Source organism: Xylaria bambusicola (genome assembly GCF_022495145.1).
Source record: "Xylaria bambusicola strain CBS 139988 unplaced genomic scaffold F5B22scaffold_35, whole genome shotgun sequence".
Taxonomy (NCBI): domain Eukaryota; kingdom Fungi; phylum Ascomycota; class Sordariomycetes; order Xylariales; family Xylariaceae; genus Xylaria; species Xylaria bambusicola.
In genome coordinates, this window is record NW_025953588.1 from 17,400 (window position 1) to 40,663 (window position 23,264).

The 23,264-nt window shown below is 48.2% G+C and overlaps 7 protein-coding genes across 7 annotated transcripts; 6 read left to right on the top strand and 1 right to left on the bottom strand.

Moving 5' to 3' along the window:
* The first annotated feature begins 1,368 nt into the window (after positions 1-1,368).
* F5B22DRAFT_614916 (rab-GTPase-TBC domain-containing protein) lies at positions 1,369-3,689 on the top strand. Its single transcript, XM_047975499.1, has 3 exons — positions 1,369-2,192; positions 2,266-3,053; positions 3,114-3,689. Exons 1-3 carry the CDS (start codon positions 1,701-1,703, stop codon positions 3,235-3,237), a joined length of 1,404 nt encoding a protein of 467 aa, XP_047828742.1. The 5' UTR covers positions 1,369-1,700; the 3' UTR covers positions 3,238-3,689.
* A 1,212-nt stretch (positions 3,690-4,901) lies between these two features.
* Positions 4,902-5,771, top strand: F5B22DRAFT_648559 (uncharacterized protein; the record flags this gene model as incomplete). The annotated part of the gene is made up of 3 exons (XM_047979032.1): positions 4,902-5,090; positions 5,141-5,218; positions 5,274-5,771. 3 exons carry the CDS (start codon positions 4,902-4,904, stop codon positions 5,769-5,771), a joined length of 765 nt encoding a protein of 254 aa, XP_047828743.1.
* Positions 5,772-5,887: 116 nt separating this feature from the next.
* On the bottom strand, positions 5,888-7,670 carry F5B22DRAFT_648560 (HlyIII-domain-containing protein; the record flags this gene model as incomplete). The annotated part of the gene is made up of 4 exons (XM_047979033.1): positions 5,888-5,986; positions 6,046-6,356; positions 6,505-7,435; positions 7,491-7,670. 4 exons carry the CDS (start codon positions 7,668-7,670, stop codon positions 5,888-5,890), a joined length of 1,521 nt encoding a protein of 506 aa, XP_047828744.1.
* A 1,119-nt stretch (positions 7,671-8,789) lies between these two features.
* F5B22DRAFT_637730 (uncharacterized protein) lies at positions 8,790-9,736 on the top strand (the record flags this gene model as incomplete). Its single annotated transcript, XM_047977480.1, has 2 exons — positions 8,790-9,641; positions 9,695-9,736. The coding sequence occupies 2 exons, from the start codon at positions 8,790-8,792 to the stop codon at positions 9,734-9,736; spliced, it is 894 nt and encodes a 297-aa protein (XP_047828745.1).
* A 5,532-nt stretch (positions 9,737-15,268) lies between these two features.
* On the top strand, positions 15,269-17,416 carry F5B22DRAFT_648562 (glycosyl transferase family group 2-domain-containing protein; the record flags this gene model as incomplete). Its single annotated transcript, XM_047979034.1, has 3 exons — positions 15,269-15,865; positions 15,971-16,196; positions 16,275-17,416. The coding sequence occupies 3 exons, from the start codon at positions 15,269-15,271 to the stop codon at positions 17,414-17,416; spliced, it is 1,965 nt and encodes a 654-aa protein (XP_047828746.1).
* Positions 17,417-18,424: 1,008 nt separating this feature from the next.
* Positions 18,425-20,096, top strand: F5B22DRAFT_303250 (class I glutamine amidotransferase-like protein). Its single transcript, XM_047970548.1, has 4 exons — positions 18,425-19,137; positions 19,260-19,526; positions 19,681-19,812; positions 19,921-20,096. Exons 1-4 carry the CDS (start codon positions 18,816-18,818, stop codon positions 19,980-19,982), a joined length of 783 nt encoding a protein of 260 aa, XP_047828747.1. The 5' UTR covers positions 18,425-18,815; the 3' UTR covers positions 19,983-20,096.
* A 714-nt stretch (positions 20,097-20,810) lies between these two features.
* On the top strand, positions 20,811-23,194 carry F5B22DRAFT_614936 (uncharacterized protein). The gene is made up of 4 exons (XM_047975500.1): positions 20,811-21,164; positions 21,322-21,777; positions 21,839-22,523; positions 22,578-23,194. The coding sequence occupies exons 1-4, from the start codon at positions 21,069-21,071 to the stop codon at positions 22,781-22,783; spliced, it is 1,443 nt and encodes a 480-aa protein (XP_047828748.1). The 5' UTR covers positions 20,811-21,068; the 3' UTR covers positions 22,784-23,194.
* Positions 23,195-23,264: the final 70 nt, after the last annotated feature.

Below are 23,264 nucleotides of genomic sequence, written 5' to 3' on the forward strand. Positions count from 1 at the left end.
ATAATACATGGATACATATGCTTCGTCATGACTTGACCCTTCTGCATTACATAGTATTTAAAGAAATCGAGATTAATAACTAAGCAGGCTATCTTATATAGTCAATTTACCTACATGTAACTGAAACCTTGTATTCCTGTCTCTACGCTAGGTACCTAAAACATTCATCGCCCTTCCTTTAGCCCATCAAAATTTTTGACAATAGACTGTGCACACCGCCGCCTTGCCAAATAACAACAACAATAATAATAAAGATGTGCAACTACAGCAATCAAGACTGCATAGTAGTCAGAAGCGTTACAGTAAACTCGCAACGCCTCTTCGGTCCCTTCGAAACAGGAAACCGCGACATCTTGGCCATTGCCCGGGCTTCCACTATTGGTGTAGTGCCCTAAACCGTGAAGAAAGATGTGAATGCAGATCTCTTTTCGGATGCTGTGCTTAAGTAATCATGTACTCGACGGTCCTAGATAGTGATATGTGCCGCGTTTGTTACTCGTAGAACCAGGATACAATCTCCGCGGATATCTGATAATGCAGATGGTCGTTACGGGAACAAACGTCTTGTGGTGTTGAGTTGCAGCACCGTTTGCCTTGGCTACGGGGACACGGATATTTGCAACAGCCGACGCCGATCTCAGCGGCGGGCAAGTCACTCACCTAGGTCATGTGTGCAAGATCAATGCTCGCAAGTTAAATAGAGACCTGGCTGGACGGGTATTATTTATCAACTATTACAGACCTTAGAACCCTTCATCTGTCCCGCTTCAAAAGTCTTCTGCAAACGGCATTTTGTCATTCACCTACAGTCTACGTAGGTGTGATATAGCCAGTCCTAATACCCACACCGCAATTAGATATAATTCCATGATAAGAAACAGAAAACCTAAGACATTGCTATAAATATGACAACATCGTAGGTAGTCACTCAGTTAATCGGCGACAATAACCTAAACTACCTTGTCGGCGGTTCCTAAGCATTACTATGGTACATATTCTTTAAAATAAAAAACTCCTATCGTATGCCAACAAGGTATTACGACTTCACGCTGCCCCGGCGTGACTTGCACCTTGCTGCTTAAGTATCTGCCTAAGTTACTAGACGAAGAAGTCTCTTTATAAATTTGGACTGCGGCAAGTCCAGAAGGTTGGTTGTCTGTCGTGGTCTTGTCCTACCTAAGCATTGGAGGTGTCTTAATGAATACTTGATGAATATTACCTACAAACCTACCTGTAGGTATGGATTCGATAGGTGGTGTCGCTTAATTAGCCACCTATCTCTAGGTACCGAGCGGCCTAATGCATGAGGCAGTTACCGGTATTCTGGTTCTGTCCTACGGTACCTACCTTGCTAGATAACCTAAGTACAGTAGGTAGGACACGCTCTAACGCGACAGAAACGCGTTCCTTATTTGACCCTTAATTGTCCTTTTTAATTGTAGAATCTACCTAACCCATTTAAGTCAAGTGAGGGGTCCCACCACTCGACCCAACCTCGCCAACCTCGTCTTTCACATTTACCCACGTCACAGCACCGCTTCGAGAGCGGTGGCCGAGCGACGTCAGAAATCGACATCCACGTCGCTCGGATCAATACCCGCGAATGCCCGTTTCTCACTAGCAACCGCTTGCTTTCGCGAACTCAATCGTCCAATTGAAGTCACCGCCATCGATTCGACCGCGCCACGCCAGAGGACGACATGCCGAGTCCGACGCGTGACGCGATCCCGTCGTGCTTCTCACCATCGCCGCTCGGCATAGACCTTCAGACTCCTCTCACTCCACGCACACAGAGGACACTACGCAAGCTTCAATCAGCGCATAATCTCGGCGCCGCCAACAAGATCGCCACCAGCTCATCCACTACTCTTACCCAGCAAACCCTTCGCCACGTACACTCGAGAGACATCTCGCCAACCCGTCGGCAGGCCCTCAACCGATCGCCACAACGCCACAGGGCCAATTCCGACGCCAGTGGCAGCGGAAACCCCCCTAATCTTCGTATCGCAAGCTCTTCCGCGTCCTTACATGCAAAGCGTAATGTGTTGAACAGGACTCCATCAGCCGCCGACGGCTTGAGCCTAGATAGGTTGATACGAGATGGTCCGCCTGATGATGACGTGGGTGGTGCCCTCATAAACATGCGATTCAAGGTATTAGATCAGGGGATAAAGAGTGATATTGACGGCATGGTAGGATAAAACTGCTTGCACGAATTAGCTGCGTTTGGTTTCTTGAAGCTAATCACCCTGGCTCCTTTCCCAGTCTTCTAGTAGAATATATATCTGGCTGATTTTGCTTGATGCCCCTGTCCTGACGACCGGCGACTATCTCAAGCTTGTTCACCGCGGTGCCTCGCCCGCTTATTCCAAAATTCGCAATGACACTTTTCGAACCCTGACCACCGATCCACTCTTCCGTCGCCGTGTCAGTGAGGCCAGTTTAATCCGACTGCTTAATGCAGTTGCTTGGATGTTACACGATTCCAAGGAAGTACGTCGCCCAGCTAGCAGTCGGCAGTCGCTCCCTCCTAGCAATAGCGCCAGCCCCGCCCGCAGTGACATGTCGCAGATCAATGCGACGTCTCCAGCAGCAAGGAGTCGCGCCCGCGCTCTTACCCTTACAACAGAAGGGTCGGATTCGAATGCTTCGGAACCAGGGACGTATGTACAGGGAATGAACGTGCTAGCAGCCCCTTTCTTGTACGCTGCCCGTAGCGAAGCCGAGGCCTTTGTAGCGTTTCATCAACTCCTGACCAGGGAATGCCCGGCCTATATTCGAGGTGCTATGGATGGCGTACACCGCGGTCTTGCGCTCGTAGATAAAGTCTTGGGCATCGTGGACACCAAATTGAGCCTTTATCTCACCTCGAAGGGTCTTTCAGCAGAAATTTACGCCTTTCCGTCAGTGCTGACGCTCTGCGCTTGTACACCCCCTCTGCCAGAGGTGTTGCGGTTATGGGATTTCTTGTTTGCCTACGGACCACACTTAAATATTCTGTGCATCGTGGCCCAGCTGATCATGATGCGCAACGAATTGCTCAGCTCCTCAAGGTGAGTTGCTATCTGTACTTATTGTGTAGCGAAACTGCCAATTCTAACCGAGTAACACAGCCCTAATAAACTCCTGCGGTCATTCCCAACTTTACATGCTGACCAAATCAAAGCTCATGCGCTAGCTATTGTCAAAATGATACCCAGCGATGTGTATGAGGAGATAGTTAACCATGCTTTGTGATGGGGAGGACTTCGCTTAATCGCGTCTCCTCAAAATCTGGTACCAAAATTGGCCAAGGCTGTGCGGTATTGGCTAATTACTAAAATGCATCTCTCGATGGCATGGATTATCCACATTACGATCAAAATGTCTCGTTTGATGAGACTAGGAGGAAGGCGTTTATACTGACTTGTATTATATATAAGAGCCGCGGTGTTATAAATTAACACAACGGAAACCACGCTGCGAACGATGTTACGATGGGAAATGGGATCTCTCGCACCTGGCATGACATAGCATTGCACTATTATTATTATATTTTTGATCATAACTCATAGGGCCGAGATATATGACAATCGCAGCAATCGGCTGGTGCAATTGTAATATAGATAACTATAGTTAGGAAAACACTTGAGACACTTCTTGGGTTGACTCAGGCGACGCTCAATGTGACAAAAGAAGTTAATATGCCATTTCCAGAGTCTATTGGTGAGCTCTAAATGTGACATTCTAGAGCGTGCCGATATATACCTGCGCCATCCCTTTGTCCCGTCTTCGATTAGCTATTGCAGGGAGGACAGTATCGACGTCAGTCTACCGTACCAGAGAATGGATGACGAGTATATCGTTTAGACAATGCAGTATATAACTTCCAGTTCCAAATGAATGAATGAAGGGTCAATTACGAAACCCCCTGGTTCAAGGTTCACGATGTGGCAGCCTTATCTAACACAAACCCTTTTCTAGGGAGAACTACAGTTGCACTCCCTTGCGCGACTAGCTATGTACTTACAACATGGCTACTATCGTCCCCGTGTTCCAATGTATATACGATGCGAGTGATTGAAGACATCATATACGCGCCCAATTCTAGTCCTATCTATTTATTCATCTTTTTGAGCTGTTGAATCTTTTCCCTACGAAGCCACATTCCCTGTCCGTAGTCGAGGTCCGAATCTCGGATTCGCACGAGAAGTAGACGTACATGGTGAAACATATCCAGATTAAGATAGGCGCAGATCTTGAGAGAGTCAGTCTTAAGAGGAACGGAGGTGAATCAAATTACCTAGGTAAGGATATAAGTAGATGCGGAGATCAATAGAGAGGGAGAAAGTAAAACGCTGAATTTGAACAGATATAACGAATATCAAATTCCATCACTTCTCTCCATCACCTAGGCGAGCAATGCAGGGACCTATAGATCAACTAACTTTCTCAAGGACCATGGAATTGAAATGCCTGCAAGTCAAGACAGAAGAGGACTATTGCTGGATGAGGAAACTTTGTATGTATGTATGTAAGTAATATGTGTTACTCTGTTCCCATCGCAAAGGGAAACAAGGGCCAGTGATGGATGTATTAAAGACTCTTTGCCTCCTGTTCTAGGATCTATCTGTCTATCTTCGAGGACTCTATCTAACAAGACAACGAAAAACGTTAACTCTATCGCACCACCTCGGTCTTTTGAATCTCATTATCTCTAGAACTTATTTTTCTTTCCCGTCTAGTCTATGAATCTCTAGATCATCGGGGCCGTCTATTATAATCCCCCCTGATCGGTTCGTCTACCTTGTCTCATTGCGATTCCATCTCCGAGACCATCTTTTCTAGCTGCTCGGTCATAAACGTCGTTGTCGCTGTTCCGACGAGCCGTATTCGTGGAACCCCAAACCCATAGTACCACAATGTTGTACTCATCATTATTCCTCCTACCGGCGTTCGGGTTGCTGGCGCAGGCATCAGAAATTGATTCGCAGTTTTCTACGCCAGTCCGAAGACGACAGGTGATGACATGTGAAAAGACATACGGCGCCGGTTCATTACCATGTGGCGGCGAGGAGAGCACATGGTGCTTCAACCCAGAGCTTGGACAAGTAGGTTAAACGACGGTCCCGAGCTATTTCTCAATCTAACAGTGCCATAGACGTGCTGTAAGCTCGACGGAGGATTTTGTAACGCAGGTAGTTACTGTGCACCCGTCGCGGGATATTGTTGTTTTGACGTAGGTTGCAATGCCCAATTTTTTTGAACAATCAAGTTACTAAAGACTTGAACAGGATGAAGACTTAGCAACATGCGCTAAGAGAGCTGGTTTTGATCTGCCGAGTGGTGCTGCAAATGATCGTGTTGCGAATACCGATCCCACAGCGGCCACACCAGCTCGAGTTAGCCGCACCTTCACCGTCACACCGTTCCTCACCGCCAACTTAGGACCGACTTCTGTCGGTACGCCGCATTCTGATCAAGAATATGGAACAGAGCCGTTGGAGGAGGCTAAGATGGGATTTGTCACAGAATTCACCGTGCAAATTGGAACGGCGTGCCATGAAACACTTCTGTCTTCAAAAACGCCCGTAGTAACCGCAGTAGTACAAGTAGCGAACGCATCTGTATCTACATTGAATCGGGTTACTCTGTCAGCTTCGCCTTCGACACAGACTCATGCGTCGATTTCGCCTTATGTCCAGATCTCCATGGCTGCCAAGAAGAAAGGAGCTCTGATAGGCTCCATACTCGTGATAGCCGTGGCAGGGACATTGACGGCCCTTTTATGAGCTGGCAATGCTAGATTGTGGAAAGGAGGAGGGCGTATTCTTGGGAGAGAACATGACATATTCTTCCTAAGAAAAAGTGGTTAAACATGTATAGTTCTCCTTCGGGGAATAAATGCTTAGTATGCTGGACACCCGAGTTTAGCCCGCTCGAAAGCGCCAGCAAAAAATTGTAGCATGGCAATGTAATGGTAGATGATCCCACCAAGGACTGCCATCTGTTAATTTACGTCAGTGATATTGCATTTAGATGTGTTCAAGTACTAGTATCACCTACATGCCAAAGATTGTGGGCGTTACCGACAAAATCAAAAGCACCAGGAAACCATCTCTCTGGGACTTTGCTGGCATATACAAGAGCTCCTAAGACATATACCAGAAGTGATTTCACCAGATTAGAGTCCAGGTAGAACTCGTAAGCCCAGGTGGAGCCGCGAGTTAGGATAATTTGGAAAACTGGCATGAAGCCTGTTGCCCCCAGCCCAATGAAAAACCCGACTCTCAGCCAAGCCATATCTTGACCGTTGAAAGTAGGGTGCCACGGGAGGATTGTGCCGGCAATACCTAATATTGCAGTAGCCGTCATATCTATGGCCGTAAAAGTCAGCTACTTCCATTGGAATTATGTTCTGTAAGAATGTGGGAAGCTTTGACCATCGGACTTCAACTTGTAAAGGAGCACATATACACTAGTAATTGCCACTGTAAAGAACAAATGTGTCAGGAGAGTACTCACATGTCCAACGCGAGACTGGCTCGCAGTAGAAAGCGGTGTATTCGGTGGTCATGATGGACGCAGCAATCAATAATGATATGCCAGTGTAATCAACGCAAGCGAAGCGCTCCATTAAAGTCTGATCTGCTACGCAATTCATCGTATGCCATATCGTACTGCAAACCAGGCATTTGCAGGCAGCGAAGAAGAACACTGCAGCGATGAAAATATCGGTTTTCGTATAGAGGGAGAAATTGGCGGATGCTGGGTAGAAATAAAAGGCAACGGCCAGAAGGATGAAGAATCCAAGTGCGTGAGACCAAATGTTGACCGTCTCGTTCGAGACACCGAACATGGACCGGACACAATCTATTTTAGAGTCCGAGAATCGATAGCCCTTTAGGATATGAGGATTAATCCTCCATGGGACGGGTAATTCATCGTATTTGAGCAAGCCCTGCTCTCGCGCCCGGTTTAGGGCGCTCTGAACATGCTCTTCAACGGATTCAGCTGCACGCTTGGCTCGACCGATGCCCTCGTCGACTACACCACGGGCACGCTCTAGGCCCTCGTCCATCACTCGTCGGCCACCACCCATAAGGCTCTCAGCAGCCCCAGCGGCATTTGCGAATCCTTGGTCCCGTAACTTGATCGCCCGTAACTCGAAGTCATCCAGCATGCTATCTAGAAGTTCGATACCCATACGAGCCTTCTCATTCATAGACTCAGCTCTCGCTAGAGCTCCCTGGTATCTCGCATCAAGTGTTTCAACCAGGATCTGGAGACGGCGCCGGCCGGCCCCAATCACCTCTTCGGATACGTGCGAGCATCTTTCCTTCACTGCTTGTAGAGTCGCAAATGTCTTTGCTATGCTAGCGTCAACGTGCATCAGATCGCCGTAGCTTTCTAGGGATTCCAGGCGGCGTTCGAGGTCGGAGAGAAAAAGGTCAACCTTTTCCAGGTTAGCATAGCGGTGAGTGGATAGAGGTGACGTTTTGGAAGCCAACCTTGAGTAAGAGCGCCTCCTCTCCGTCCATGATATGGTTGACTATAGATTTCCGCCGATAGGGGACGAACGAAGAGTGGCGACGCCGCTGTATCCGCCGGTCGTGGACGGTGGCACCAGAGCTCGTAGCCTCTGGGGCATCTTGGATAGGCCCAAGAGCGTACGACGAAGCGCAGGACATGTGGGCGTGGTCGTAATAGTGAGGGTTTAGGGAGGAGTGATGGTCGTCGTGCGTGGCATAACAAATCGTTCCAACAGCTTGCCAGAAAGCTCAATTGGGCCAGCTTGAGCGAAAGTGATGGTCAATCTAGGAGATCAAAGGAGACAGCTTGTCTGCCGATAGAAATAAAGAGGGCCGTCGCCACTAACTAACAAACAAATCGGGTATATCAGCAACGGTTGGACCCAATGCCCAGGAACAAAAGAGCCAGAGGCACAATCACATGCAGTGGATTGAGCGGAGATTGGCTGCTTAGTCGGGAGGATTTGGCGGTGGAGTTGGGGTCGCCCCCAGCCGTAATCGAGAGAGAGGCTTACCTACCTACTAGGTATTATGTATTGTAAGTAATCTAAAATGAACGATTTGTTTGAAAGTCACCAGGTACTTTCAGCACTTGTTCGTACCATGGTAAGTTGAAGAAGACAGCTTCCTGCTGCTATGCAGGTGGCTCTGGCGGGAAGGAGAAGTCGGGAGTTCCTATTAAAGCGAGTTGTAGGATCAATCAGGAGTCATGGAGATGGTACACTGAGTAAGTAACATCGCCGGTTTTTTAAAACTGTCTCGGACATGTGGTAGGTAAGCCATTGCACTTTCCAAGGTTGGAGACTGCACATCACAAGATACCTGGTAGTGGGTAGTGTAGATATGAATCAAGTTGGCTATGGCAAGTTTTTTTTAAGTTTTTTTGTTGAAGTTTCTTCATGAGTCCCAAGTAGATATCTAATCTAGATCATACCCGACGGCTACCCTACCGTACCCAGGAGGTCATAGAGGGAGCATTCAGCTCAGACAAGGGCCCTTTCAAAAGGTACGTAACCATCCAATCAGAAGCATGCTCGGCATGCTAGCCCCGCCAATGCAGCAGTGCTGTTCCATTTGGGAATTTGGGAAAGCTGAGATTCCGCTTATAGTAAGTACATAGTACAGCACCTTGTTCCTTGTTACATACAAGCAACCACGATTGGCTGGCGAGGAAAACACCAAGCTCCATCCCATTCCTTGACTATTGCGCATTTGCTTCGCGAGATAACCTATTCAGATACTCTAGAAACTTGATTTTGGCGCTCTAGGGAAGCAGTTATGGCGGTCAATGAGATCGTGACGGACCCAGAGCTTGTGACTGTGCTTGCGGCCTCGCGCGACACGCGCCTCCAAGCCTTCAACCTCGTCGACCAGATTGCCGCCGCCGGTCCAATTGATGCGGCATCCCCCGACGCCCTCCTCGAGACGTCCAAGCAACAGAAACGTCTAATTACGAATCTAGCGCAACTTCGAGGGCTACATCGGGCAGCAAACTTTGCCGCGCGAAACACAAAAGCCCAAACCTCGGAGGCTCGTCAAGAGGTCGATCGCCTACACCTCCAACTACAGAACCTCTATTACGAACAGCGGCACTTGCAAGGCGAGATTGCTGCCTGCGAATCGTTTGAGTCAGTGCCCACTGCTCCCTACTCACCATCTGAGCGAACTTGCAAAGAAGAGACACAAGAGGGCGGGCCAGTAGTTCCGGCTTTCGTCACCTCAAACATAATCACCCCAACCGACCAAGCCTATAAAGATAACAAGAATATCGATAGCGATCTGGCTTTCACCCACTCGCCAAGCATTGCCTCTTTGGACAAGATTCACGCCTCCTATTGCTATCCAATAACCGATCTTGCGCAAGAGCTAATAGAAATAAAAAACAGTCACCCGTATCAGCAGCTTCCTCTGATCCCTGTAGAGGAGTTCCTCGCGCTGAAGCCTGAGCACGCCGACGATGACGAGAATGCCCTGATGGTTGCACGGATTGAGCACGAGCGGACCGAGCGAGAAGCCCTGGAACAAAAACGAATGGAGCTTCTCAAGCGCAAGCAGAAGCTCATTGCGGACAACAAGCGGCGCAAGGACGACCTTTCGAACCTAGATAAAGAACTTGAGAAGTTTATTGATGTGAGTCTACTTGTGATAGTGTTATGTCTCACACTGCTCACATTATGAAACAGTCTGCAAAACCAATTACCAAGCTATTCGACAAAAATGTCTGAGTCTTGGTAGAAACAGGTATCTTCAGATCAATGATGAACCTCTTAACCAATCATTACATACTAAACTGCATGGAGGCTACCAACATAGCACTGAAATGCAAGCTTACGATGGATCGAAGTACCCACGTTGTCAGCAAAGGTGCGATTCCTCCACATTTCAAATGCTCGAGTACGTGGCAAGTTAATAAACAGAAACAACACCCAGGTCAACGTGAAGATGGTATACTTCGTTTATGATCTTCTTGGACTAAGTTAGAAATGAGATGACGTCTTGTCTAACAAACCTGGAGTTCGTTAAGACAAAGGCGTAAAACCATATGGGCATACCTAAGTCCCAATGGAGGCAATATGGTCATATCAATTAGGAAAGGAGTTGAGAGGTGATATGAATAGCTGACGGTCATGTGATCCTAATGAGCGGACCAATAGGATGGAACCCAAGCAAGTCTTATAAGATCTTTTAGGGCAACGCTTCTAACACAACCCAAGCCGATTGCTAAAACGTATCCTAGGTTAGAGGTTGGCTGTTGAACACATACAATATACGTCATGGAGGCCATGCTACTTGTGGTCTGTCGATCGGCATTGCTCAGCCTTAGTTGGATTCTCACGTAATAGAAAGTGCTTATCATGATGTTTCACTTTTGATAGGATGCTGCTGCCTTGTTAACACCAAATTCTACCCAGGCACCAGCTAACCTGTGTACAAGACTTGCGTACTATATTCTACTCGGCTTCAAGAGTGGAGAGCAGAGATATTAGAGTCCATCAAGTCGATGTATAATGAGAAGAACAGAGAGAAGGAAACGCGACATGCCCACCACCGCCAATGTTATCAGTCGTATAAGTAAGACCTGATACTTGGTCAAAAGTTCGGCCAAGCTCACTTCATGATTGGAAGCGCATCTCGAAAATACACCATTTGTCATTTGTGCAAATGCATGTGTGCCAGCGAACTGAAACATAGCTTGATAGGCACAAGTCTGAACATCTTTACATAAATGTAATCGCATCTGCATTTTGTCGAGTAAAGGGACATTTGATTTTCACGCGACTGTTAAGTAATGCTGTCTGCTGCTTGTGTTACCAGTAGATCCCATAACCTACCGCATTACAAATTTAGTTGAAGCATCAAGGCCCCCGCCCCGCCCCCTTCTGCTGTGTTACATCGGAGGCGGAGATGAAGGAACTCAGTCGGAAGCCCGGAGATTGGCGAGCCCCTCTGTCTCCGAGAATTGCACAGCATCTGACCAAGTAATCAATGAGGTAGTCTGCGTCTTTGCATCTGTCGGTCTTCAACACTCGTGGCAAACATGCTAAGTAGGTCGTGACACATTTAAGGCTATTTACTAGGTAATATGGGATGAAAAGAAAAGCGGGCGCTAAGAGATGTATTCATAACGCCATACATCTAAGCTGAATGTAGTGTACCTACTGCAATATGCTGCGGTGTGGGTGTTGTGCTCTGACTTTCCATCATCCCTTCAAGCCACGGCTTTGGCCTCGCAACGCCAAGACATTGTTATAGGCAGCTGTTTTTCTGCAATCGCATTGTATATTCTATTCTAATTGGTTCTGAGGCCAGAGTCAGGCTTAAGGAATACCTACTTACTGCGTTGAGAGAATGTTTCGGAGGCCGCCCAATGCAAACGGACCTAGGCTTGCTTGCTGACTTGCAGGGAGCTAGATGTTACATCTACCTACCTACTTTTTTCCTGCCTACCAGTCTCTAGATAAAGTACATAGGTATATGCTGACTAGGTTGTTTATGGAGAAGTTGTACAATTTTGCGAGATTTTAATTGGCCACCTATAATTCTTTTTTCACCCGTTTTCCGCCCGACGTTTTGAATGGTTACTGCCGTCGGCCGACTCTTGTACTACCGATGTAGGTATAGGCGGGCTCGGTATAGGTAGGCAAAGGAGTCCGGTATTCCAGTGGTCGGCTATCTTAGCATCAAAGAATAACTAAGGAATAAGGCGAGTGTCGGTTCGTTCTAGCAAGCCAATGCCCTGTATCTGCCCTGTAGATGTGCATGAAGTCAATACTCCGTAGACGTAGTGTAGAAACGAATACTAAGATAAACAGTTGGGGACTTCCAATCCTTTCAATGGGTATTAACAACGATACACACAGTATGGTAGATATTCCGGACAGAGGACTTGGGCATCCCCGTGGGTCGATTGCTCAGACACCTATGATTGGCCATCTGGAAATTGCATATCCACTGTTCTGGCTGTCTAGTTTGTCACATGAACTGTTGCTCCCAGTCTGCTCTCAGCAAAGGAGAGATATTTGGACCGGCGAACGCCTGGAAATGCGCGCACATCGCGTTATGGCAAATACCGCATCATACACTATGAGGATGGGAATTCGCTCAAAGTAGCCCCGCTGGTGCTGGGTTGGTCCAGATCATCCAATGCGAATACATGGAAGAGGCAATATCAGACGAGACGCTCGAGGAACTCTTGGTGCTTCCTAAAAGCTGAGTCAAAATCGGGCTGTGCCACTACTGTATCGCACAGTACTACTGTAAATACCATCTATGTTGCTAGCGTAAACGCATTGACCACTGCACTGTACCTAGTCTGACCTAGGTAGCTGTCGGCTTGAAGTACCTACCTACCACTAAGCTAGGCGAGCCGAGGCCAGCTACTTCGGTACCTAAGTATATGTTTGCTCTCTAGTCTTATTTTTCGCCTTGCCGAGGGTAACTTGATCAAGAAGAATATTTTCAAGACATCTATACACACTAAAAACTGCAAACTGGATTGACCCGATATATGACCTTTTCGGGGGAAGCAGATACAATTACGGCAGCTACCAGTTATCGGCTATCGGCTGAGCCATACAACCAACCATACTCTGCGGTATACACATACTGCATGTGCAGTAAGTACGCAGTAGACTAAGTACATACCTGGTAGGTAGTTGCTAGGTACTCTATATACATACGCAACGGGTACTGTACTGTACCTACCGCATACTTAGTGTAAGGTACCTACCTAGCATATGCGGTCCTACTTAAGTGGGAGATGCATGGGCGTGTAACACAACCCCTCCACATAAGTAGAGGAAGCAGTACCTATACCTACTAAGCACCTACCTACTCAGTAGGTAGTATCTATGTAGGTAAGTATCCATCAACTTGTTTTGCGTCCTCTCAGCCTCGGGAACACATATGGAGACAGGTGTAATTCTTTCTTCCAAGAGCCGTACCAATTGTGTGCAGTGTCCTCAAGTAAGCAACCTCTGCACGACTCTACAACACCTCTCTATTGGAGTATCGAAGGTAGGTAGCTAACCTAGGTAGTCGGTAGGTAGTTTACAAGACTTGGCAAATGACGAAATTGAGGATAGCAGCAACGCAACGCAAGTGAGCTCGACGAGCCCCGCTATGGCGATGGATGGATGGAATGGGTGGAGGACGTCTGTTAGTGCAGACACTTTGCTTCTTATGTGTAGAACATCTGATTGAGGCCATGCAATGCTACGCCACCTATGCCTCGATTCTCCTCTACTATGCAACCCGAAGATAACATCTCCTGATAAGGATGCAATAGACCGTTTTTGCTTTCTGACCTACCGTTTTGCTACTACTATAGACAGGCATACTTAGCGGTCAATGCTGTCACGGGACGATCTCTAGGTCGGTAATTGGGGCATATCGAACGACGACATCAGAAAAGAGCCAGAAAAGCACCCGAAGTCCAACGAACCCATCCTCAAAGTGCCCCTCATCATAGAGCTGGGCTTCGGACATTCTTACTCGTACTATTAGTAGCTCATGTATGTACTTAGATAGCTTGGAGACGTGGAGAGGGGCTGTGCCATGGGTGGCAGACCTAACTTAGCAACCGCAGTAGACTGGTAAGCAGGAAGAAGCGGCAGTTTCATAGGTCAAAATCAGCCTTACCAGATAAGTTGGAAAGTAGGAATGATATTATCTACTCTGACTACCTCGACTACCTACCTAGGTACTGACTGTTGGTAGGTATTCCACGCTATATTGGCAACTGTATAATTATAGAACAATACGTACCTAGCCTTCCCCATGACACTTACTTCAACCCCAGGATTTTATGGTGCTTAGTCTGCGTCAGCGAAAAGACCATGAATCCTAATCGACGATCTAGCTATAGGTAGGTCCATTGTCTTGAAAGTTGGTTACTCCGAGTCGCATACTCAATAGTTATTGGGTGATTTGCATGGCAGTGGCTGGAAGGATTGCCCAATGGCTTCAGGACGTCCTGCAAAAACCGCAAGCGTCTGTCAGAGTCTCACCCAACAAAGGCTGGAAATATGGTATAGCCTTACGTGTAAGATACGTAGTTGCAGATAACACTCGTTTCAGATAGACTATGAAGGCATTTTCAACACAATGTACACACATCCATACATACCGGTAGATATGTAGAACCGCTACATCGTGGTGTTCTTATTGTTGTTGGCATCAGTTTAGTTCAAGCATGTACCGTGACGTATGCTCAGCTAGCTACTCCGCATCTGATGCACCGTATCGTGCGATGAAGTCTGAAAGCCGTTCATTGGCAACCATTTACATCCATACCTTGCCTAACCTAGGTAGCCTACTCTCGTCAAGTCTAGCAAGACTACGAAGTAAGTAAGCTGCCATCTCGCCTACCCAGCGTACCACGTCGTGAATGGAGTGTAGTGGTAGCGCATCAGCAGGCTGTAAGTAAGTAAGAAAGAGGTATTTACACATGTAAGTAGGTACATAGGGAACCAGTAGAAGCTTCAAGTTGAAACTGCCCGTTGAATCCTTGGGTGTGCGGGTTGATGTGGCCTGCTGCCAATCTCCTGTACATGTATGTACATCGACCACGCTGCACTGCATTGCGCTGCGCTTCGCTACACTAAGTAAACTAGCAGTAGCGTGGGAGGATGTACATGTGAGTAAGTACCTAGGTACCGGTATACTACCTACCTGGTAGACCTTATCCCATCTCTCTCTTCCCCCCATCTCCCCTGTAAAATGGCTGCCTTGCCGTCCCTGTGTTACTTTTAGCATAGTACCTGTACCTGGCCGCTCCCTAAATGGCTGCTAATTTCTCTTTAATTTCAATCTCCCCCGTACTAAAAAAAAAACAAGGCTCTCCTTTTCAAATTATCATTACCCTCGTTGTTACACTCCATGTAATTCTGCGCGCCCCAGCCTGGCTCACTTTCCCCTACCCGTACTAGAGATTTCTTTCTACTACCCTTCCTTTTCCTCTTCATCCCATTAATCCATCCAGGCCCGACTCTATCCCCAACTCGTCTGTAGTCGTGTATGGCAGAGTGTACTAGCTTCGAGGGCGCATTGACTTCCGCTACGTTCTGAGTCCCTGAGTCCTTGAGTCCCTGACTTCTCGAGTCCTCTTCGCACTCCCCGCTGTTCTCTTCTCACCTTGCTATCTCTGGTCGCCTGCCTCTTCTTGTCGTTCCTTTCTCTTCCAATTCCATCTTTTGTCGTTCTCTTATCCAAGTCGCCAGCAGCAACTCTGGCTGTAATCGAGTAGCCAGCCGACCATGCTCTTCTCGTGGGTAGCGCGGTCCGCGCCAGGACTATCTATAGTCTTCCTCGTTATCCTCGCATACTATGTAATAACTCGCGAAGCAGCCGCGTCGGGATTCACCCTGACGCGCAACAACGAGGCAGATTCGCTGAGTCGGCCTGCTCGTATTACCTTCACAACTCCCACGACGTACGAGGGAGCCGGCTTCTGGACGCTCATTTTTGCCTACTACTGTTTAACTATTCATATTCTGGTTTCGTCCTTCCCGTTACGTTCCATGTGGTCCATTTTCGATATTTCCCGGTGTCTCGAGAGAACCGCCCGCAGCAAATCACTCAGAGATTATAAGATATCGCATCGTCGCCGCGGCTCTTTCACTTCTCTTTCGAGCTCTGAGACTCTCACCTCATCCAAAGAATTACCTTCGCCATCTTCGACTGCGAGTAGCGAGGCGGGTGATACCGAGACAGAATTTGTTCCCGAATCTGAGACTGGTGTCGACCGTGTTATCCATGCAATCATCATTCCGAACTACAAGGAAGAGATGGACACCCTTCGAGAGACGCTAGATGTCATAGCCTCACATCCACTAGCTCGTGATACCTACGATGTGAGTATATCGGTTTTGATCATATTGGCACCTGAGATCTTGGATAATTCTTGCTCTCGCTCACAGGCTGTTCCTTGACACTTCTGAAGCTAACGAAGCACAAAGGTCTACTTAGCAATGGAGGCGCGTGAACCGAATGTCGAAGCGAAAGCATTGGCTATAATCAACGAGTTTGTTAAGAAGTTTCGGTCAATCGACTTTACTCTACACCCACCCGATATTCCCGGAGAAGCGCCTGGAAAAGGTAGCAACATGGCTTGGGCTGGACGAAAGCTGAGTGAGAAATACCCTCTCAGTGTCAGAAAGGACGTAATCATTACCGGAATTGATGGTACGTTAACTGTCCCTATTACCTCATTCATGGTGTAGAATCATTGACAAAAGGTCATTAACATTATTTCATTTATAGCTGATAGCCATCTCTCCTCGAATTATTTTGCTTTGCTTACAAGTATGCATAATGCACATCCTGAAACTGCAACTACTACATTATATGCCGCTCCTATCATCTTTGATCGCAATGCCCACGAAGTCCCAGCTATTGTACGAGTTGCCGACATTCTGTGGGGTGCTGCTGGCATGTCTGGTCTTTACCGTGGCTCCTCTATCGCTCCCCCGACCTCAGTCTATTCGCTACCCCTACAGCTAGTTGATCGAGTTGGTGGCTGGGACTGCGACTCTGAAGCTATTGGCGAGGATCTACACATGTATCTCAAATGCTTCTTTGCCTTGAACGGGAACTTGACAGTTAGGACAATTCATAGCCCGGTCAGCCAAAGCAATGTGAAGGGTGATGGTGGCGAGGGTGTTAAGCGAGTCTATAACGACATGGATGCGCGGTATAAGCAGGCCCTTCGACATATGTGGGGTGCATTGGATGTCGGCTATGCAATCAGGAAATTTGTCGAGCTCTGGCAGGAACGCAAGCACACAACCAGGGCTTTTCGTCCACTTCACCTTGCATTAAAACACCCGAATGATTCCTACATTAAGAATCATTTTGATGCGGACCCTGAGCAACCCCTGGAAAGTGGAATCTACTCCGAAGTTACTACTGAGACAATCAAAGAACCTGACTGGCAGCGAACGTTCCTTCTTGCTCACCGACTCTTCGAAGCTCATTTTCTCCCTCTCCATACGACTATCATGATTGTCACCTCGACTCTATATATGACCGTCACCGAAGGTGGCCCAGACCCCCACAATGTCGGTTGGATCTTCGCAATTTGTAAAGTCCTTCGAACTGTTGGCCTTTTGGAGTGTGCGTTTCTACTCTTCTTGTACGAGCGATTCCACAAGATTGGTGCCACTACCCGCGAAAAAGAGATGCAAGAAGCTGGCTTGGCTAAGGGCATGTGCTTCTCACACCGCAGCGCGAAGTCGAATTTTGTCGATTATCTTGTATTCCCGCTTGTTGGAGCTCTTTACGGATCCATTCCATCAGCCCAAGCTCAGCTGATGCACTTCTTTACCAACGACCTAGTCTATACTGTGAGCAAGAAAGTGACGCGGCAAAGAGCCAAATCCTTTATCGCAGAAGTTCTCTCATAGTTGTTGGGTTGTCATTTTTAATTTTGAATTTATCTTCCTTGTATGGTTCGGCTTGTACACGATATTAGGCCAGTCCCATATGAGTTTCTTCTTTCGATTCGCAAGCTACATTAAGACTTTCAGAGCTCGAACATTTGGCATTATGAACAGAAGCTTTCGGTAGCGAGTGTGTAAATAGAGGACTTGATATGAAACGTATGGCATCGGCATTGGCATTCTAGATATGGTATTACTTTCTGGGCTCTCGGAGTTCTAGGAGAACAGCGCATGAATCAGGGATTGTTCCTCTCGGCATTCGTTTATACGGCAAGGAAGGGTGAGAGGAGGACGAGCTTCGCCCTGGGCATCGATTTCGCGAATGCGAAGAAAACTTTCAGTCCGATTGGGAGCGGGCTAGCCCAGCTAGGACAAGGGGGCTCGCGACAACACTGCAGCCCAGCTAATGAGCAAAACCTAGCCCGATAATACCTAATTACGATGTATATAGGATCAAGCAGCGCTTCAGGACCCGGCTGAGAGAAGAGCCAGAGGTCTATAGTAGTTGCCAGGCATTACAAGCTTACAACCATCAATATGAACGCGTATTGCCACAAGACATGTCACATCTTCCAAGACAAAATCGTATAGCCTTCAAAGGGACGTTAAGTTCTTGGATTGTTCTTATGAGTGATTTGGTCAGCTATATCTCTATAGAGTAGTTGAACTTGATGAAGATTTTAGTGCCTGCTCCCCCCCTTTCCCCCCAAGAATAGGCCGAGTCAGCTTCATACTAGACATTTGCCAGCGGATATGCCGGTAGCTAGACAGAAAAGATGGGAGCAACCTGCGAAGAGGTTAATAGGGGAGAGTTATATCGAATTCGTTTCATCATAAATGCTCAAGAGTCTAGGATACAACAATACGTGACTCAACCCACCAATTGATTCGTGTTCACTTCAATACTGAATAGCTGTACCGGTAAGAAACTCGGTGTATGTATGCTAGACCGATTTTATATCTAAGTAGAAGCGAACGTTGTTTATTATGTACTTGGTCAAGGTCCGGCTGTGGCCGGAGTTAATACTTGCTGGATAGACCAATCACGTAACATGAGCTTTCCACGGCGACTCTACGCCTTGCCGTCAACGACATACATAACGCCGGCCAGGCTCGGAGAATACACTGCACAGCCTGTGGAAGGGGTTAGCAGTTATAAATAGCAGTTATAAATATTAGCCAATGCCGACTTGAGCTCTAGCAAGAGTGAAGCAGTACGTTGTCAAATCTAGTGAGATTTAGCCATCTACCTACTTAACCCAGTCTCGTTTCGATAGAGCTGTGACATCTTCATCAAAATCGGCTCTTTTCCCACCTCAGACGATATACAATTACCGAATAAAGTTTTTCTCGCAAAAGGATCATGTCTACTATCTTCACAGACGTCAACAAGGTGTCGAAGGCACCGGACAACCGTCCCGTGGTCCGCATCGGCGTCTTCATCCCCACGGACGCGCAGGTGCTGGACACGGCGGGCGTCGACATCTTCGGGTCTCTGAGTTACGAGTACTTCTCCCTGCTGAGCCACATGCTGCCGCAGGTCGTCATCGATAGCGCGCCTTCGGTCCAGATCCTGTATGTCGGCAGCGTGGCCGCGGGCGAGCGGATCCCGTTGACGAGTAATCAGTCCGTTGTTGCGTCGCATCATTATAGCGAGCCTGAGGTTGCGCCTGGAAAACTCAACAGTGGGTGGTCCCCCCGGCGTCGACTTTACATAATCCACTCTCTGGGTCTGGATGGGCCCGGGCATATTGGATCCATAGCGGTAGCTTTACCTATGTTGTCCGTGATCACTGACGTGTTGCAGTCATCTACGTACCCGGAACTGACCCTGATACCGCGTTCCCCGAGGGCGCCTCCGATTGGCTGGCCAGGCAAGGCGCGACGGAGGGTGTCGATATCTTGAGTGTGTGCACGGGGATCTTTACGTGTGGCGCTGCCGGACTCCTGAAGGGGAAGAGCATCTGCGGGCCGAGATCGATGCAGGACCGGATCAAGGCGAAGAATTTCGGGCAGAAGAGCTTGAGAGGTTCGGAGCTCAGGTGGATACAGGACGGCAACTTCTGGTCGTGTGGTGAGTTGAACGTGCTACCCCTATATCTGCACACTTTATGTGTGCGATCCTCTCCACCCCGATGATTTGATGCGTTTGTCTTCTCCTGATGGTCTTACCCACCTGTCCATTCACGACGGAAGCGAGTTTCGTGCGCTGATGAGGGATATGATAGGTGCTGTGACCAGCGGGAATGAACTTGTAGCGGCGTATTGCCGTGCCCACGCGGAGCTTTGGCCTCGCCCGCTCGTCGAGCTCGTCTGTGAGGAACTCGAGGTTGGGGATAAACCCCAGGAATATAACAGAGGTGAGTAGACTGAAATACCCAGCCACTATCTCCCTCACTATGCTCTCCCCTTGTTCTTCTCTTCAAATCTCTCGCGATCTACACGTACTGACATCGTTTCGAATGAAGAGCCAGGCATGGAGAAATATGTTGGAGAGTTGTTGGCAGCTGCTGGTCAAGTAAGCGGGTGATTCGGAAACTACTGTAAAATAACGTAAGCCTTGCTATTACGTTGGGGTACTCAAACAGATAATTTAAAATGAGAAATTATACGGACGCTTGCTCTCGGGCAAGGAATCACTCTTACCTACCTACATGAACACTTACTTGCCCTTTGGGGAGGGGTGAAGTACGCTTCGTTAGTTGGTTGTTGTTTACGAGTTTCGTAGAAAGATGACAAAGTCCTCGATTAAGCAAGGATCATAAAAGCTAAGCTCTAGCTTTAAGTGATACGTACATCATCATACTGTAGGCTTCTAGACAGAACACCGATAGATAAGTTAGATCAACTCAATTGGACTCGCTAGAAAGATCTAACGAACGCGGTAAGTGATCAGTCATTACTTCAAACCGTTAGCAGAGATACCTACCTGATTCATACATGCCGATTGTAGGACTAGGTGCAGTACGTGGGATCTCTCTTTCGATCTGGAAATCTGACTAGCCACTTATACAAGGCTGACTCAATTGTGTAGCACGACATACCTACTTGTACGCCCGTGCCAATCATCGTGATCCTGAGGTCCACGAAACAATGTGCTTCCTCCCTACATTTGTCGCGCAGAGGCTTTTCGCGCGCGCAAGGTAGCCTTGAAGCTGAAGGTTGCGGCGCAACGGGTAGCGGAGTGTGTGGTGCATTAGCGGTGATCGTTGGGGGGTCCCTGGCGAGCCTGGGTGGGTGCCCGGTGGTTCTTCAGAGGCCCCTCAGTGGTCTCTCCGTGGTTCCTCAGTGGGTTTTCCCTGCAGAAGCGGTGGCATCGTTTTGGGGAAAGTGGGGTGCAACCTGTAGACAATGGCCGCCTAGGTTATATTTTTTTTTTTCCACCTGGTAGGGGAAAAAAAAAGTTCTGAGGTCGAGCTGCTGTCAACAAACTCTTCCACTTTCTACATCTCCAAACTGATCCGAGTTGCGAGTTATCTCTCCCACCCTCCACTTGACCAGCTCGACAATTGTATAGAGGTCTCCCCCCCAATACACCCGATTCATTCTCCGTGTATACAAGCTACGAGGATATCATACCTACCTCCAACGGTTACAGCAAAGATTCGTTGCAGCCATGTCGATGACACCCGTCGCGCTCTATGGGCTCGAGGTCCCGCCCTTGGGCATCATGGTTCCTGCTATGCAGGAAGATAGTATACCAGACGCTTGCGTGAGTTAGCCATTTGTTTTGCCGAGCTCTGTGCAGTTATACGATGTCCTTGACGAGACTCTCTCTCTGTTGTCGCATTACCGCCATTGCTATGGCCGTCAACGGCCAGTTCGTACAGTTCGTAAAGCGATCCCACTGCTAATCATCTTGTTCTTAGTTCCGTATTACCATGGCCGCCCTTGACCCAACTGAGCCTCCCGAGCCCGATGCGGACGGGAACCTTCCTAATGTCCCTCGCGCTACCTTGAAGCTCATCCGCAAGCGTGTTTCTCTCGATGACGATCTTGATGACGACTACCTGAGCAAGTTGATGGCCGGGGATTCTGACGAGGATTCTGACGACGATGAAGATGACGATGAGCCCAATGGCGGTCCCAGCGATAAGGCCAAGTCCAAGAAGGCCAAGGCAGAGGCGCTTAAGAAGCTCATCGCCGCTGCCAATGCCGAGGACTCTGACGAGGACATGGATGATGGCGATGCCAAACCTAATGGCAAAGTGAACAAGAAAGGCAAGGAGCCCGCAACCTCCAGTGACGATGACGACGATGAGAGCATGTCATCCGACGATGTCGAGATTGAGGAGCTTGTCCTTTGCACACTAGACACGGAGCGTGTAAGTCCATGTCCTAACATTGTTGCCTATTTTTTTTTCTTACACACTAACGACACTGTAGAACTACCAACAACCATTGGATATTACTATCAGCCCTGAAGAGCAAGTTTTCTTCATCGTTAAAGGAACACACACTATTCACCTCACTGGTAACTACATCGTTGATACGGACGACGTCTCTGACTCTGAAGACGATGATGAGGATGATGACTATGATCTGCCTGAGGGCATCGAGGGTATGGATGACTACGAGTCCGATTCAGAAGTAGATGAACTCGATGATATCCAAGACCCGCGGATCGCCGAGGTTGATTCAGAGGATGAAGAGGAGGCCCCCAAACTAGTCGACTCTAAGAAGGGCAAGAAGCGACCCGCCGAAGAGGAAGCCGAGAGCTTGGACGATATGATCGCAAAGGCAAACGCTACCGAGGAGGGAAAACTCAGCAAGAAGCAGCAGAAGAAGTTGAAGAACAACAAGGGTGAAGCCGTCGCTAAAGAGGGTGCCAAGGCCGAGGCGCCCAAGGAGACTTCGACCAAGAGCGATAAGAAGGTACAGTTTGCTAAGAACCTTGAGCAAGGCCCTACCGGTCCTGCCGCTGCCGAGAAGGGTGCTACCTTAGGCGTCAAGGTTGTGCAAGGCGTCACAATTGATGATCGCAAGCTCGGCTCTGGTCGCGTCGTCAAGAAGGGCAACCGGGTCGAAGTTCGGTATATCGGTAAGCTTACCGACGGCAAAGTGTTCGACTGTAAGTAGTCATGTTCGCCGGATTCCATTTTCAGTGGCTAATATGGTCGTACAGCAAACAAGAAGGGAAAGCCCTTTAGCTTCAAGGCCGGGACTGGGGATGTGATCAAGGGATGGGATATTGGTGTTCAAGGCATGTCGGTCGGTGGAGAACGACGTCTCACCATTCCCGCAAACCTTGCCTACGGCAGCAAAGCCCAGCCTGGCATTCCAGCGAACAGCCAGCTAATCTTCGATATCAAATTGCTCGGTATCAAATAAGCAGACAAAATGCACTAATACCCTTGGTTCGGCGCGTGGTACAGAATTCCCTTGGTGTGCATTTTTCACCTTAGCTATGACTGGTTTGTGGATGCCAGTCAGGTGTATTTATTATGCAGGCTGTGGTCTATCTCCGTTTTGACTGGGGTAGAATATCTCCTGAACGAATATCTTTATGGATGGTTTGTAATCTTGCGCTTTGGGGTCTCTGACCTGCGCGAGTCTGCGAGGATCCGGTCTCCCCTAGACACGGGAAGCAGATGTTGTTATAAGGGATGACGAGGTCTACATTGCATCAACGGCGTTATCAAAAGTTGATTTCGGAGGACAATCTCATGCGATGGTGGGTCTCATTGTTAATTTTTCAGGTACATAGCTATGACACCTTTAGATGAATCCTGACTTCTCCAAGACGCTCCTGTTTGCGGTTCTCCTGTTTCGTCCGTGCCCGCGTACTAGAAGGATCTACCCACATCATACT

Coding starts and splice junctions, on each gene's coding strand:
- F5B22DRAFT_614916 (XM_047975499.1), top strand. CDS start 1,701: ATGCCGAGTCCGACGCGTGACGCGATCCCGTCGTGCTTCTCACCATCG. Junction 2,193..2,265: donor AGAGTGATATTGACGGCATG/GTAGGATAAAAC, acceptor CTCCTTTCCCAG/TCTTCTAGTAGAATATATAT. Junction 3,054..3,113: donor GAATTGCTCAGCTCCTCAAG/GTGAGTTGCTAT, acceptor CGAGTAACACAG/CCCTAATAAACTCCTGCGGT.
- F5B22DRAFT_303250 (XM_047970548.1), top strand. CDS start 18,816: ATGTCTACTATCTTCACAGACGTCAACAAGGTGTCGAAGGCACCGGAC. Junction 19,138..19,259: donor TGCGCCTGGAAAACTCAACA/GTGGGTGGTCCC, acceptor GACGTGTTGCAG/TCATCTACGTACCCGGAACT. Junction 19,813..19,920: donor ACCCCAGGAATATAACAGAG/GTGAGTAGACTG, acceptor TTTCGAATGAAG/AGCCAGGCATGGAGAAATAT.
- F5B22DRAFT_614936 (XM_047975500.1), top strand. CDS start 21,069: ATGTCGATGACACCCGTCGCGCTCTATGGGCTCGAGGTCCCGCCCTTG. Junction 21,165..21,321: donor ATAGTATACCAGACGCTTGC/GTGAGTTAGCCA, acceptor TCTTGTTCTTAG/TTCCGTATTACCATGGCCGC. Junction 22,524..22,577: donor CGACGGCAAAGTGTTCGACT/GTAAGTAGTCAT, acceptor ATGGTCGTACAG/CAAACAAGAAGGGAAAGCCC.